General features: G+C 44.2%; 1 protein-coding gene across 8 annotated transcripts in view; it reads right to left on the bottom strand.

The window, feature by feature from the left end:
- The window catches only part of KTN1 (kinectin 1), a 76,392-nt gene that overhangs the window by 41,381 nt on the left and 20,773 nt on the right, over positions 1–14,238 (bottom strand). For 6 of the 8 annotated variants that reach the window (XM_039381641.1, XM_039381647.1, XM_039381645.1 and 3 more), the window contains exons 2-7: positions 12,686–12,723; positions 11,234–11,799; positions 9,488–9,625; positions 6,969–7,136; positions 4,575–4,705; positions 2,375–2,491 (exon numbers count right to left, since the gene is read on the bottom strand). In XM_039381641.1, the coding sequence (XP_039237575.1) occupies positions 2,375–2,491; positions 4,575–4,705; positions 6,969–7,136; positions 9,488–9,625; positions 11,234–11,762 (1,083 nt within the window). In that variant the 5' untranslated portion in view covers positions 11,763–11,799; positions 12,686–12,723. The remainder of the gene's footprint in view (positions 1–2,374; positions 2,492–4,574; positions 4,706–6,968; positions 7,137–9,487; positions 9,626–11,233; positions 11,800–12,685; positions 12,724–14,238) is intronic. The other 2 variants (XM_039381648.1, XM_039381642.1) reach the window with 2 other exon arrangements.

The raw sequence follows: 14,238 nt of genomic DNA, 5'->3' as shown, positions 1-14,238 counted from the left end.
TCTTTATGAATATTTAGGATCAGCATAATCTCACATTTATTAAGAAGCCTGCCAATTTAAACACCGATCTTCTGTTGTCTCAGAAAAGATAGAGTCCTATTTCCATCATTCTGCCCAATCATAGAGGTCTAACAACTAAACCCATGGATTACACAGAGGCCAGAGCTTAGATCTTCATCCCAAATTTAGCAAAATGGAAGAACACAGGTAAAGCATCATGGCCAAACAGAGCAATTCAGAGCACAATAATTGCTTTGTAGCAGGTTGCAAAGCCAACAGCTTTATGAGAGATGGGCTATTAGTGCTCTACAAAAGCCAGAGAAGCCCTGAATCCCACCAGCATGACACCATATTATAGCTTTGAAATGAAAATACACATTGCTATTTAATCATTTATTAGTCAGTAACTTAACCCAGACACCTGAGAAATCCATAGAGCTGCTCCTCTGCAGCATAAATGCACTTGCTTTAGTAAGCAAAAACATTAAGTGCAGCTTTCAGCAGCTCCCACCACACAACAAGGAATTCATACCATCTGAGCTTCAGGTGTCTCCAGCCCCACAGCCCAGCTCCTTACACAGCTCCTCACTGTGTCAGGGAGCCTTGACACATAATTTAAGTGCTCTAAATTATTAGCCTGAATACCCTCCACCTCTTCAGAGTAATTGCAGCTTTTCCCACATTTTAAATTTAAATAAAGGCTATTCTCTCTCTTAGATCCAACTCGCTAACTGTGCCCCCTGAATGAAATAAGCCACACGAGTTCCTAAGCCCGTGTTCACGGAGGCATTTAGGAATTTAAATCACATTTTAAAAGTCTTAAGTCACTTATGACAAATCTTTTTTTTCATGTTATCTCTTCCTGTGCTAAAATGCAACTAAAAGAAGGGCACCAGGGCACACTGCAGCTTCCCCTATGCCTCCACCAATCCCACCATCCAGCTGCAGCCCTCACTAACCCAGTTACATGTCAGGGCAGCACCAGAGATCCTGGGAAGATTAACTTTCACCTACTTTTTGTTTTGCCAAATACCTCCAAGGTCAGGCACCTCTTGCTCCCATTTATCCTCTCCAGTTATCATCTTTATCAACACCCCTGCAGGAACATCCCTGCACCTTAAAGTCTCCCCTTAGCTTTCGACAGCGTTTTCAGAGAAACACATGAATTTAGAAGATAAGAGCTTTCATCAGTCAAGCTCAGCTTTATCCCTTTTTTATCCTGATACTTCAGCACTGCAGCAACTTTGCTTTCACCCATTTTCTCCCAGCTTCTTCCTTCCTCAGTCCAGATGGGAAAACCTCCTGATGACCCCTGCTTCTCTGCAGCTCCCACCTTACCTTCACAAGCATCACGATGCAGATGGTTTTTTCCCCAATCACATCAGCTTTTCCCACACCCAGGCTCCTTCATCCATTCCCTCTGCTTCTTCAACAGCAGATACCTCTCCCCTTTGATTCTGCAGTCCTGAGCCAGTTTTTTTTTTTTGCCTCCAAACACATGACAAGCTCTCCCTCCCTATGATTACACACTGACTATCCCAAACCACTTGATCCCACCGACAAATCCACCCCCTCCTTGCCAGGAGCTAACACAATACTCACTCCCTTCTTCCCCTCCCATCTCCCAAAGCTCCCAACTCCCACGTCCTGTGGCCACTCTGCTCCCACCTTTAGCCACCCAGTTTTCTGTGCCCAAGTTTTGTCCCATAACACGACTTTCCCGAGCCTAATACTTGCATGCTTCCAAACCAGCCAGAACATCAGAATCCTCATCCCAAAACTCTCCAATTCAGTCCATATCTGCCTAATAATTTGTTCTACTGCAACTGCTTTCCTCTGAAACCTTCATAAAAAGGTTACTTTTCATAAACTGGTCTTGACAGCGATGCATCAGCATCCCTGTAAGTCCAAAGCAATCAGAGCTGCACCTCCAGGGGCTAAAGCAAGCAGTCTACACTTTCTCTACCTTCCTTCTTGAAGAAAACTCGTGACTGTTGTGCCTAGGAGCACACAAGCATGTGAATGCTAGAATATGGCCCAAATTAAAACAGCAGTGCAGGAAAGACATTTAATATTTGCATCCACAAAACGGTCTCATACTCGTGAAGGAAGTGTTTTTAAAGGATCCATTTGAAAAGAAAAATAGGCTCAGCTTAAAAGTCTCAGTAAATGAACTCCCTGGAAAAACTACTGGGAAATAATTCAGCATAAATGCATTATAACATCATAAAACCAAACATAGCATCTTGGCAGCTTTCTCAGCATAAAAATTCCACCTTTCAACTTAGGCTAAGCTCAGTAAGCCAGCATTTGCTGGCTGCTCGTCCTACAAGGCCCTGCTCCTCTCTACACACATGAAACTCTTTATATTTACCTGGGAGAGCTGCTTGCACTGCTCCTTTGCAACAGCTGCCTCCTCCTTCATGGCATTGAGCATCTTCTCTTTGTCCTGGAGCTGATGGAGAGCCGCAGCCGACTCAGCCTTGCTGGCCTGCAGCAGGAGGACATAAAAATGACCACACATGCCACAAGTACTGGCAGCAGAGCAAACTTGAGAGGAGGAAACACACCCTCCTGCTCCCAAATCCTCCATCTGCACAGAGTAGGTGGTACCACCAGTACCCAATCCTGCCGCTAATGGATCCTGGGATCCTGCAGCACCCACTCCATCAGACAGGGAAATGCATTTTCAAGCACACAGAAACCAATTAAGAGAATAAATGGGCTCTTAAGGCCATTGGAAGAGAGCTGCTGTGTGGTAGTGGGGAAAACAAAGAACAGCCATTAAGAGAAATAATGGGAAAAGACACAGAGATGCTCAATCATTCAATAATTGAGGTTGTAAGGGACTTCCAAGATCATCTGGTCCAGCCTACACTCAAAGCAGGTATAATCCAACAAGTCTAATCTCTTGAAATATCTCACCACAAAGGAAAAAGGAAACACTGATCTGGTGTCTCCTTCCACTTCCCAGGAGAGGCTCCAGCTAATTACACTTCTGCTGGCACACTGACACAGATACAACAGGGAATGGACCCAGAGTAACAATTCCCATGGTCCCGCCGCTGGTATACTGGTTCTAAAAACTGAAATAGCTGCAGTGATGGGCACAATTTCTACATGATTGTGCTCAGACTTCACTCAGTGAAGCCTGATGGTTGCCCAGAGGGGGTTGTGCAGTCTCAGTCCTTGAAGGTTTCAAGCCTGGATAAAGCCCTGGGGAGCCTGGGCTGGCCTTGGAGCAGGTCGTGCTTCAAGCAGGAGGTTGAACTACTCAGACTTCACTCAGTGAAGTCTAAGCACTGAAGAAGCAAACAAGTGTCAGTCCCATAAATGCACTCTGAATTTGGAAGGTCTCCTTTAGTGGTATTGTGTATGTATGCAGTATAAAACACCCTGTCTGTGACTTGCATGAGCTACAGAGAGAAAACTATTTACATTTCCATCTACAGGGACCCACATTTTTTGGTTGTACACAAACCCAGGAACTCATTTTGATCCTAAAGGTTTAGCTTTAACACCAAATCTTCCTTTAAGAGAAAAAACACAGTAAACAGACTGGCTACTAGAACAGGCAACACCATTCCAAGTGTACCTCTATTGGGTTTTGTCCTTAGAGGTTTTTAAGACCCAGCTGGACAAATCCCTGAGCAACTTGCTCCAAATTCAATGTTGGACCTGTTCTGAGCAGGCAGACTGCATGACCTCTTGAAGTCCCTCCCAACCTCAACTGCTTTAACTTAATTGGCACACATCTAGTTCTGCATTTCTCTTTTGGTACATCTGCAGAAAAATTGAGGATTGCAAGATTTCAAGTGTGACAATCAGGATGTTACGAGCACAGAGTCATGCTGAGTCATGGGAAGGAGGAGCAGGTATTTGTAAGATACTGGTGGTCACCATTCTCTTCTGTCTGGAAAACAAGAATTAAAAATAACTACTGAGCTGGCACAGAGGGATTTTGCAGTCTCAGCCTCTGAAGGCTTCAACCAGACTGGATCAAGCCCTGAGCAGGCTGACTTCAGAGCTGGTCCTCCTTTGAGAAGGAGGTCGGACTACAAACCCCTCAGGTCCCTTCCAAATCTGAATTGCCCTACAATCCTATGAAAAACATCCAAAGAAGTCACACTACAATGTGTAAACTTGAGATGAAGAGACCTGAAAAACACAGAATCAGCTGATCAGCCACACCAGCTTTCTCCTAATTTCTGCTGTAGCTTATCCTACTTACACAGTTGGGAAAGATCAGCTCCTGAAAGCCACTAGATAGCCTTTCCCTGCATCAGCAGCAGCATTCCTGCTGTATTTCTTATTCTCCATGGCCATGTCTGCTCTTTACAAGGGTCAGAGCCCTCAGCCTGCCTTGCCAGCCCCTGGGATGGCAGATGGCAGCACACAGGCGTCTGACAACTCCTTTCTGCATGCAAAGCAAGCACAGACCAGCTGCAAAGAGTCTTCCAAAGGCAGAACGCACAAATCACGACAGGACATGGACAACAGCTAATCTGACAGCACCTCTTCCAATTTCTGCCTTTAGTAAAGTTTTGTCTCCCCCTCCCATCCCAGCCATTCACCTTTTGCAAGAAGTCGTGGATTGCACCGGATTTTTCCTTCAGCGCCTCCACCACACAACGGGCCTCGTCCTCGGTGAAGATCATATTCTTCATGGATGTCACAAAGTCTTTAAATTTTACCTCAGCATTCTCTGCAACACAGAAGGGAGGGTTTATTTACTTTGGACTCCACACAGAATTATTTATTTTGCCTCGAAACAGCATGTGATGGGGTATCATTATGCATTACATTTAATTCCAGCCTGAAATGCCAAGAAGCAAGAGGTCACGAGCATTCAGCAAAAACAACATCTCTCCCATTTAAATCTGATAACAATCTGCCAGCTGATAGTTTTGGGAAAAAAGAAAATCCCACCACTTTGTTTGGACAGTTGGTAACGTTTATAGTGTTGCTAGCAAGAAGACAAAGCAAAACACAGATTTTTGGAGGAAAAAAATAGCATGAATGTGAAAAATTGAAGAGTCCCTTCCAGGGTATTTTGACAGTAATTCAAACTGAGCTCTCAATTTAAAGGACAGCCTGGCTGAACGAGCACACGACAAGTTAATTAATTTAAAAGCTGGCTCTTTTTTTGATTACATTATATGGAAGACAAAAATATTAACTTCCAAACTTAGACTGAGGGAACTGCTGCAGAAGCAATTCAGCAGTAGGAAGATAAATCAGTAAGATCCCTCTTAATGGCTAAGTGTTTAAAAGAGACAAAGAACAATTAAACTGAACTATACTCTAACAAACAAAAAACACCACTCAAAACACAGGCTGCATGTAGGTAGGTCATTAGGTGGCCCCCTGACTCCAGGAAATGGAAGAACAAGACCAAGGCATCCCATATCCCCGTGAAATATTCACCAGTGCACAAAAGTATGCGAAAGGATGGGAGGAACAAAAACAACACAAGCTTAGAAATGATGCTTGGCTCAGGAACTGTCCCAAGGATCATGGAGAAGGGTCCAGGTTTCTCACCACAGGTGCTAAACATGCCACTGAAACCAAGCTACACATCAAACTTAAACATCTCTAGAGTCTGAAATATAAATGAAGAACAAAAAAGCAGTAGTGATACTAAGAAATCAAGTATAAAACCAAATCACTGAATAACAGAGCACGGGGAGGGAAACACTGAGAAATTTTAGCACACTCTCCTCTAGTCCTAAATCCAACTCAGTCTTGGCCATAGACTGCAGCTCCCATCCCTGCTGCATTGACATCAGCAGTGATGCTGTTACCAGGAATATGCCAAGATCCTGAGAGCACAGCCCAGCTAGCTGGGAGTCTGCAGCAGCCTGCAGGACCAGCCTGAGCCCTGTGCTCCCTGAAGACAGGAAGACCTTGCCCTTGCATCCAAGGAGCTTACAATTAGAACAGGGGAAGATTTCTATATCGGGATGGCAAATCCCAGCTGACACAGGAGAATTAGGAGTTCACAGAGAAGGTTACAGCCTGCAAAGGAAATGAGAAGGGACGGGTGCACACGAGAGGCTTTGATGCTGCAGGACAGTAACATGCAGACATCGAGGCAGAAGCACAAGAGGAGCCTCAGGCATGTTGGAATCCAACCTAGATATCACAAAGGGTCACCAGGAAGCTTTCAAGGGAGCATTTTGGAAGACAAGTCTAAAAAGAGAGGTTCCAAAGAGTGTGGTGAGTGACCAGACAGGAACATAGGAGAACCAGCCTCCTACACAAACATGAGCAGGGAATCACTGCTCACCAACTTGGCTTCTCTCTGGCTGCCCACAAATTTGAGAGTCTTACCTCATGGTTCAGTAAGTTTGGCAGGCTTTGAGCAGGTCAGTGGCCTGTTTAAAGTTTCAGGGTGGGACACAATGCTCATTAATCACTCCAAGCATCTGTGGGAGAATGAGGGAAGTTCCCCTGTTCCAACCGATTCCAACTGCACTGAAGGGAAAATTCTGAGTCTTGTTGGGAACTGCCAGACTATCTCCACTGGCAATCTGCTTCAGATAACTGTGTTGCACTGGGTCAGTCCCAGTGAACATCCCCAGAGAACACAGGCTGCACTGCCAGCCTCACAAAGACTCCAACAACCTGTGCTGAAAGCTCTGGGTTAGAGTCCATCCCTGTTAGCAATGCCTGAACTATCCACTGTAAAACTCTCTCCCGTGCATCTGTGTGGTCTGTGATCACCCATTTGCTCACTGTGGGGACACAAAAGCCCAGTCAGAGCTCAAAGGATTCAGATGGCACGAAGCCCTTTCCACAGTGCCAAAGACAAGGCAGAAACGAGCACACACAAGAAGAGCATCCTGCAGCCACAAAGGTTTTCCTCAAATCCCTTCTTCCCAGCACATAAGACAGGATCCCCCTCCCCACACATTTTCCCTGTTCAGGTTTGCAAGCAGGCTATGCCTGAATTATCAGTTTCTTACCTTTATCTGTTTCATTCTTCAGTTTCTTGCCACTGCTCTTCTGGATCCCCTCATTCACGTTGTGTTTTACTACTTCGACCGCTTCTCGCTTTTCCAAAGTGCCAGAGTCGGAATTATCCATCAAAGGAATATAAGTAGTTGGTTGAATAAGAGGTTCATCCACCAAAACTGTAATCAAAAGTCCACAGGGTGGGTTAAAGCTTTGTAATAATTAACATCAACATTTTTAGAAAAGGTGCATAACATATTAGGATTGGATTAAAGCATCTCTAACCTCAATAGTTATACTCTCCATTTCTGTTATCCTTCACAGCTTAACTCATTAAATCTCTTCAGGTAAGTCCATTAAATAGAGGTCTCTAATGCATAGTAATTTAATAGCTTAATTTCTACTTCCAAAGCTGCCTTTTAGCATTTTAACAAGTAACAGAGAAGAATCTTTACATTTTGACTTTCATTTCACTTTAATGAGAAAGTTGCACAAAGCCTCAATGAGACTGGTTTACTTGTGGCTGTGTATGAAATCATTCAGCATCCCTAAAGTATGAGTAAAGTCTTTTGTCCCTATTCTGCTAAAAGCTGGTACTTCACTGCCAGCATTTTCACATGGATTACATCACCTGTGAACTCAACCACTTAGGCAGGACATAGAGTAGGGACAGCAACCAGGTTTATTTTGCATGCAGACTCAACTGCTCCTAATGAAGATATCTCAGCTGTCAGAGCAGGCTTCAGGCATCATTAACATGCAGAGAGGTTCCCAGAGGTACTGCCTGACCCTGGGTCTCCATTCACACAGCACTGGATAAGGAGCAGCCTCTGTCCAAAGAACTCAAAAAGGAGAGGAAGAGCGACAGACCAGGGACAACAGACACAGCCAGAGCTGGATCTGCTGTTTGCCCAGTCCTGAGCTACACTGCCTGGAGTATCCAAGAGGTTGTGAACAGAGCCATATCCCAGCAGGAAAGCTCACTGACCCAGCCAGCCCAGGCTGCAGGGCTGATGGACAACAGATGCCACACAGCAGCGCAGGGAGAGGAACTGGGTGGGACGCAGGGCTTGGGGCATCAGTGCAAAACAAATATGCATTCCTGGCTGCCAGAGAGCCAGTTATAAAACACTTCTGAACCCTGGCTGCTGTTAAGGAGCAGAATAGGCCAGATGGACCTTTTTGTGCCACCTGCTAGTCTTTGCACTTAAGCAGCCAGCAAACACCTGCAGGTATACTGCAAGCTCAGAAGTGAGGAGAGCTCTCCTCTAGCAGAAATGTCCACCATCTAATCCGGTTACCACCCTCACATTTTCCCTTACTAACTTCCCCTCCTTTAACAACCTCTTTAATGAGACATTTTGCAGTGTCAGTAACACCTGAAATCCCCACAGTGCTGCCTTGGCCGATCCTGATGCCCACCACAGCTCATTTTTGCTCTGTCATTTTGGAGAGGTGGCTTTAAAAGGAAACAGCTTGTGTTCAAATAATGCATGAGCTGTTCCCCTGTAGCACTGACAGCTCAGCTTTGCTGCCTGAGCTGGTACTAACACTTCTTTGCCATGTACAGACAAGTTTGTGGCCCCTCAAAAAAAAGTGCACCCATTTCCATTGCGAAAAGCACAAGAACATCCATAAAAGACAGTCACATCCTAAGTTCCCCATCAGTAGGGTTCTTCCAGGAATCATTTGGAAGTTTTTCAGTTTTACAGGAACCCTACACTGCTTGGAACCCCACCCTGGTCTGACCAGGGCCCAAAACTGATCTGGACCCCTGATGACCTGACCAAAGTATGAAGGGAACAGGGAGCAACAGTGTCTGTTCCAGGAGCAGCCCATCAGCCTCCAGCTTCATAGCTGTCCCAGTAGAGAAGAGTTTTGAAGCTAACAAGGTGGCCTCACAGATCTTCATAGTCACACTCTGTCCAAAAGCCACAGACACAACAGCACTCATTGTAAAAACTTAAAAAAGAAAAAAAAAAAACACAAACACAGAGACACACTGAGCCAAGAGGAGACAAGAAACAGCATCTTGGCAGAGAACGAGGGATGACGAACACTGAAGGCCTTGACAGCAAAGACGAACAGTTTGTGTTGGAGCACCAGGCAGCCAACAAAAGGACAATAAGAGAGGAATGTGGTCAAAGCAACCAGCTAAAAAAACTGCAATCTTGTTCAGGGCAGATGATTGCAGCAGTTCCAGACATGCCTTGCTTAGAGCAACTTAAGAGCCTGCTCAGCTTGTACTCTAAGTCTCCGCATTAGTCCTCATTCGAGCGTGGATGTTCGGATCCAAGAGAGCTCAGAGGGGTTCACAGCATTATCCAATGCTCAGTGATACCAGATGTTGATAAAATTAAATAGTATTTCAGGCTCAGCAACCTTTCCTACCTGGAATTCCTGCTTTTTCAAATTAAAGGAGTTATTATTCTATGAAATTATTTTCCAGAGGAAGAGAAACTAAAGTATGGATGGCAAAAAGGTTTAACAGATAAGTTTATCTGAACTAAATCACAGTCAGAATTCTCACCATTATCAACTTTCTGCTTCTTGGCAGAGACTTTCTTCTTTCCTGATACATTTTCTTGCTTTATCTCCTGGTGGAGTAGCACAGGTTCTTGCTTTTTGGCAGGAGACACAACAGAATCAGCCTTACTATCCTGATCATCTGTAAGAGACAATTAAGACAATACGCTCTTCTGTATATTCTTGGCATTATTTTTAAATCAGTAAATCTGTAATAACCAAAGTCCACTCCCAGGAAAAGAAACTCACATATTTTAAATCAGAACACAAAGTTATCCACACATACACACACACAGACAATTCCCACATCAGGAGAGAACCCCAAAGGCATAAGGAGGTTTAGCAGAGTGAGGAGCCACAGCACCTACTGATTTTACAGACAGGAATCTCATCTGCAAGCAGAACACACGGCAATGCAAGGAACAGTTTAACAAATCCAATCCAGATTTCACTGTGACAGAGCAGATAGCACGTGTTACCCACATTAGTTTCTCATTTAGAAGTGTACTTTTCCCCTCCACAAACCCACTTGGGCACTTTAAATACACACCCCCAATAGCTACTGGGACTGTGAGAAGCAGAAAATAAAGAGTTTCCCATTAGGGAACTGTTCTTTTGAAAAGCAGTTTCTAGTGAGCAATTTTTTTTATCATTTTGGACAGCCTGGGCTATATTAAGATTCTTGTCAGAGCTGACACGCACAGTGCAGGGCTCTGGTGTCAGCTCCTGTAATCAAGGATAAGACTTAGTTGTGGTTGCCCTCAGAACTGTGCCTGCAGACCACAATTTAACTGTGCCACAGAGATTTTTGGAGAACACCCACAAACAAGATTTGATACTTCTTCTGTTGGTGGTGGGTGGGACTTTTTCTCTCCATTTTTTCAGAAAAAGAATAATAAAATAAAAAAAATCTACCACATCAAACAGCAATGTCGCTCTTTTTCCTCGCTCCCTGTGCAAACCTGCTGTGCCTGCACCTCAAAAGGGGATCTGCAAACACCTCAGGTTTCGCTTATTTCTGGAACTGGGTATTTTTATTCTTTTTTCACTTCTATTCATAGTCAGACAACCACACTGAGACCTGGCAGCTGCTGAGGATATGGTCAAGACAGAAACGATTCTGAGTAGTTTTTGGTCTGTTCTATGTTGGGTATTTCAGTTACAACAACCAGATCAGTTTTAGCATCAGTTCCATTCAATTATAGAGGTGTAGCAGGTGGGAAGCAGCTATAAGTGCTTCTTTCCATGAATCAGCCACCACACACCTCTCTGTACATTAAGCCTGCACTTAAACAATGATTTATTTTGCAGTCTGCTATGAGGGCTCTCTAGATGCCCTCCCTTATCAGAGCAACCACTCTTAGGACTCCTTTTTTTTTTTTCCAGAGCTTGGCCTCAGAATGCACACAGCAAACAACTAGTAGGTTCTTTCAGGTAATCAAAGTTTTGACAGCTTGAGAGCAAAGCAGCCAAACCACGGAGCAAAGCAGAGATACGAGCTACTCTGTTTCACTTCATCTTTAGTAGAAGAAAGCAAGGACGGGAGGAGGAAAACCAGAGCATTGCTGCCAGATGAAAAACGGAGGGGGGGGGGAAAAAAAGCAATAGCTTGTAAAAAAGGAAAAAGTTAGAAGAGGGCTTTGCCCCGGAGAGATCAGGCAGAACAGTTGTGAGAGACACTCTGTGGCCTTGCAAAAAGCAGAACACGGCTCTGGCGTTCTGTGCAAGAAGCATATGCAACATCAGATACCCATTCCATTTTTCTGCTTCTTCTGCCCAGGCTTCTTCTTAGCTGCTGTTGGTTCAGATGGTGGAGTGGGCTGTTTTGTAACAGGGACTGGATCTACTTTCTTGCCTGAAGACTTGGATCCTTCCGAGTCCTTAGTTACGTGATCATCCTGACCGGCCTTGTGCTTCTTCTCCTTCTTCTTCCGTTCCCTGACGCCGGCCGGCGCCTCGGTCGCGCCCGAGGGAACGGGGGCGACGGCGACGTGCTCCTCGTCTGTGCTCAGGGCATCAGAGAGCTTAAAGTCCCGAGGGGCGCTCTCAGAGTCAGACTCGTGGATGTTCCCGTTCTGAGCTTCTTTCTTCTTGTTCTTCTTCTTCTCGGTTTTCTTTTTGTCGGCCTTGGTGGGTTGGAACTTCAGGTCCCTTTTCTGTTTCGCCAGGACCTCATCGTACAAAGTCTCTCTCATGAAAAGGTAGAAGAAGAGGAAGATGACTGTAATAACCACACTAGGAATGAGGATGATAAAGTAGGTAGACTCGTAAAACTCCATTGTGCTTTTTCTTAGCTATAATTCCTTAAAAAAAAAAACCTAGAGGGGGAAAAAAGAAAAAAAAAAAATTAGGTTTTGAGCAGGTTTTTCCCTCGATATCATTTCCTCCAGTGATTATAATAATAAAAGATTTCTATTATTATATAGTGATTATAATAATAAAAGATTTTCTCATTCTCAAAATTACCAAACTACATCAACCATGGGACAACTTCTGGAATCATTTACCATTCCCTTCAAAGTTGTTAACCTGGATAGGAAGAACTGCAATTTGCCAGACTGCTGATCTGGGAAGAGAGCAGTTCTCCTCTTCCCTTGCTTTTCCTCACTCTTCCTTCCCCATGTGAACTTCATAAAGCTTTTGATTTTGGAAATACATGAGACAGCACTTTCAGAGGCTGTGAAATAAGGACTAGTACACGCACAACACCGTTTTGTTGGGGTTTTTTTATAAATCAAACATAATGAATTAAGATCTTTATCTTGGCAAGTGGGAGTTAAGTTTCAGCTTCCTTTTGTTCCCAGACTTATGACAGCTTCAGAAGTGGAATGAGGGGAAGAAAGGAGAGAGCCCTGAATTTTAGTCAATCATAAAGAATCAGGTATTTTCAAAAACTGTTTTTTGAAGTCTAAAACCCAACTTCAAACTCATGAAAATTCCATACATTTATAGGAAAACAGGAAGATCTGTTACTTATTTTGCACATGTAACAGTGTATAACTTCCAGGACACTTACAGACCAGATGACTATAGGATAATTTGCTGAAAACATTATGTCCCAAACATTAGTGGTTTTTTTATTTTTTTTTAAAGCAGGAACCACAGAGTTAAAATCTGGTTTGTCTTGACCCCACAGTTAGGGATTTTTAGCTTCATTCTGACTTTCCCCTCCCCCCTTTCAAAACTAATTGCTATGAACAGACCTGGATTTTTGCAGGTAGAATCCAAATCCTCCTCAGACTGTTTGTTCCAAGGAAAAAGAAAAAAAAAAAAAGCACCAGACATTGAATAAAAAACAAAACAAACATAATCCAAACTCTAATTAAGCAAATACAATTCCTGATTCACCACCTCAGTTTAAAAACCACCACGGGAAGCACGTGCTTCAACTACATTTTCCTCTACACAAGAAAAGACGACTCTTCAACTCAAGTGTCCCTTGGGAATGAAAGGCAAGGGATTTAACCCAGGTTGCTCAGAGTATTCCCTGTGCTGCCTAGGAAAAGAAAATAACTGTGCCTACCCAGGGCACAGGGGCTAAAGTCCATGGAGAAGCTGTGTGGTGCAGGGAGAGGACAGGCTCCCCCTGCTTCTGGGCTGACAGGGGATTAGTCTATACTTATTTAAGGCTGTTTTACCTCAATTCCCAACTTTTTTTGGAAGCTGCTACCACAAACTGGCTTTGCCACCCTGCCACCCTGGAGAGAGCTCCATGTGGAACCTGGCTCTGGCTCCAGAGGGAATTGCTGATACATATAAGAAATTCTAGACAGAGAGGAGTTACTGTGATAATATATTTGTACAGTGCATTGAGCAGCAGAAAAAGCAAGGATTGGGAACTCTAATTTGGCTATTAGGTTATACAAATAAAAGAATAACGTTTCAATACACTAATTATTCATCAGTTGTCTTAACATTAAGTCTCCTCCCAGTTTTGTATTTATTTTCTGCTCACCGAAAAGACTCGGGTCTAAAATTACATCCAGCACAGAAAGTTTCAGAAGGGCTCAGAGGGGATGGGAGGAAAAGCTTGTCTTTTGGGGAGAAAAAGCACAGATGCTCAAAACTGAGCTCGGGCTTTCAAAATGATTAATTACAGCTACTCGATAAACCCAGCTCCCTGCACTAAGTGATCTAATATTAGTCATCTCTTGAAGGAAGCAGATCTCAAAAACTTGTCTCAGCCAAAGTCAATATTGAATGCTTACGGGAAAGGCTAATCCCCAAAGTAAATATGTAATTAAGCAGATTTTTCACAAGTGTAATTAAGTTGATCATTACAATACATTACTGCAACAGTTACAATACCCAACCACACGGAGCCCGGCACAGCCCATCTCTGCCTTGCTGGGAACACCAGCACACAGCTGGCCATAAACTCCTCCCATGGCTTTGCCAAGCCAGGACTATCCCACCCTGCAGCCGTCAGTCCCTACACTTTTCCCAGCATCTGACAGGAGATGCTCAGGTCAAATCACACGCTCAGCATAAGACGTGTTGGGAAGGGGTTCGAGACTCAAGGGTCAGGAGGCACAGTGGGCATAGAGGAAGGACTTTGGCAGAAAGTGGTTGTTGCTCTGAGACTAGAGAGGAGAGGACACATTTAAAAGCTTCAGTTGCTTCAAGAGGAGCCATAAATACATAATTACAGCAGCTAGTCTGGGTGGGGAACACATGTCAGACTAGCTGAGGTCTGATCTCAGAGCTGGATGAGCGGCGCGAGCTCTGCTGAGTCTCCGTCCACCACCCTGCTCT

This window comes from Pipra filicauda, unplaced genomic scaffold (genome assembly GCF_003945595.2).
Source record: "Pipra filicauda isolate LSUMZ 115617 unplaced genomic scaffold, ASM394559v2 scaffold235_size1210477_pilon, whole genome shotgun sequence".
NCBI lineage: Eukaryota > Metazoa > Chordata > Aves > Passeriformes > Pipridae > Pipra > Pipra filicauda.
This window is presented reverse-complemented; position numbering and strand designations above follow the sequence as displayed.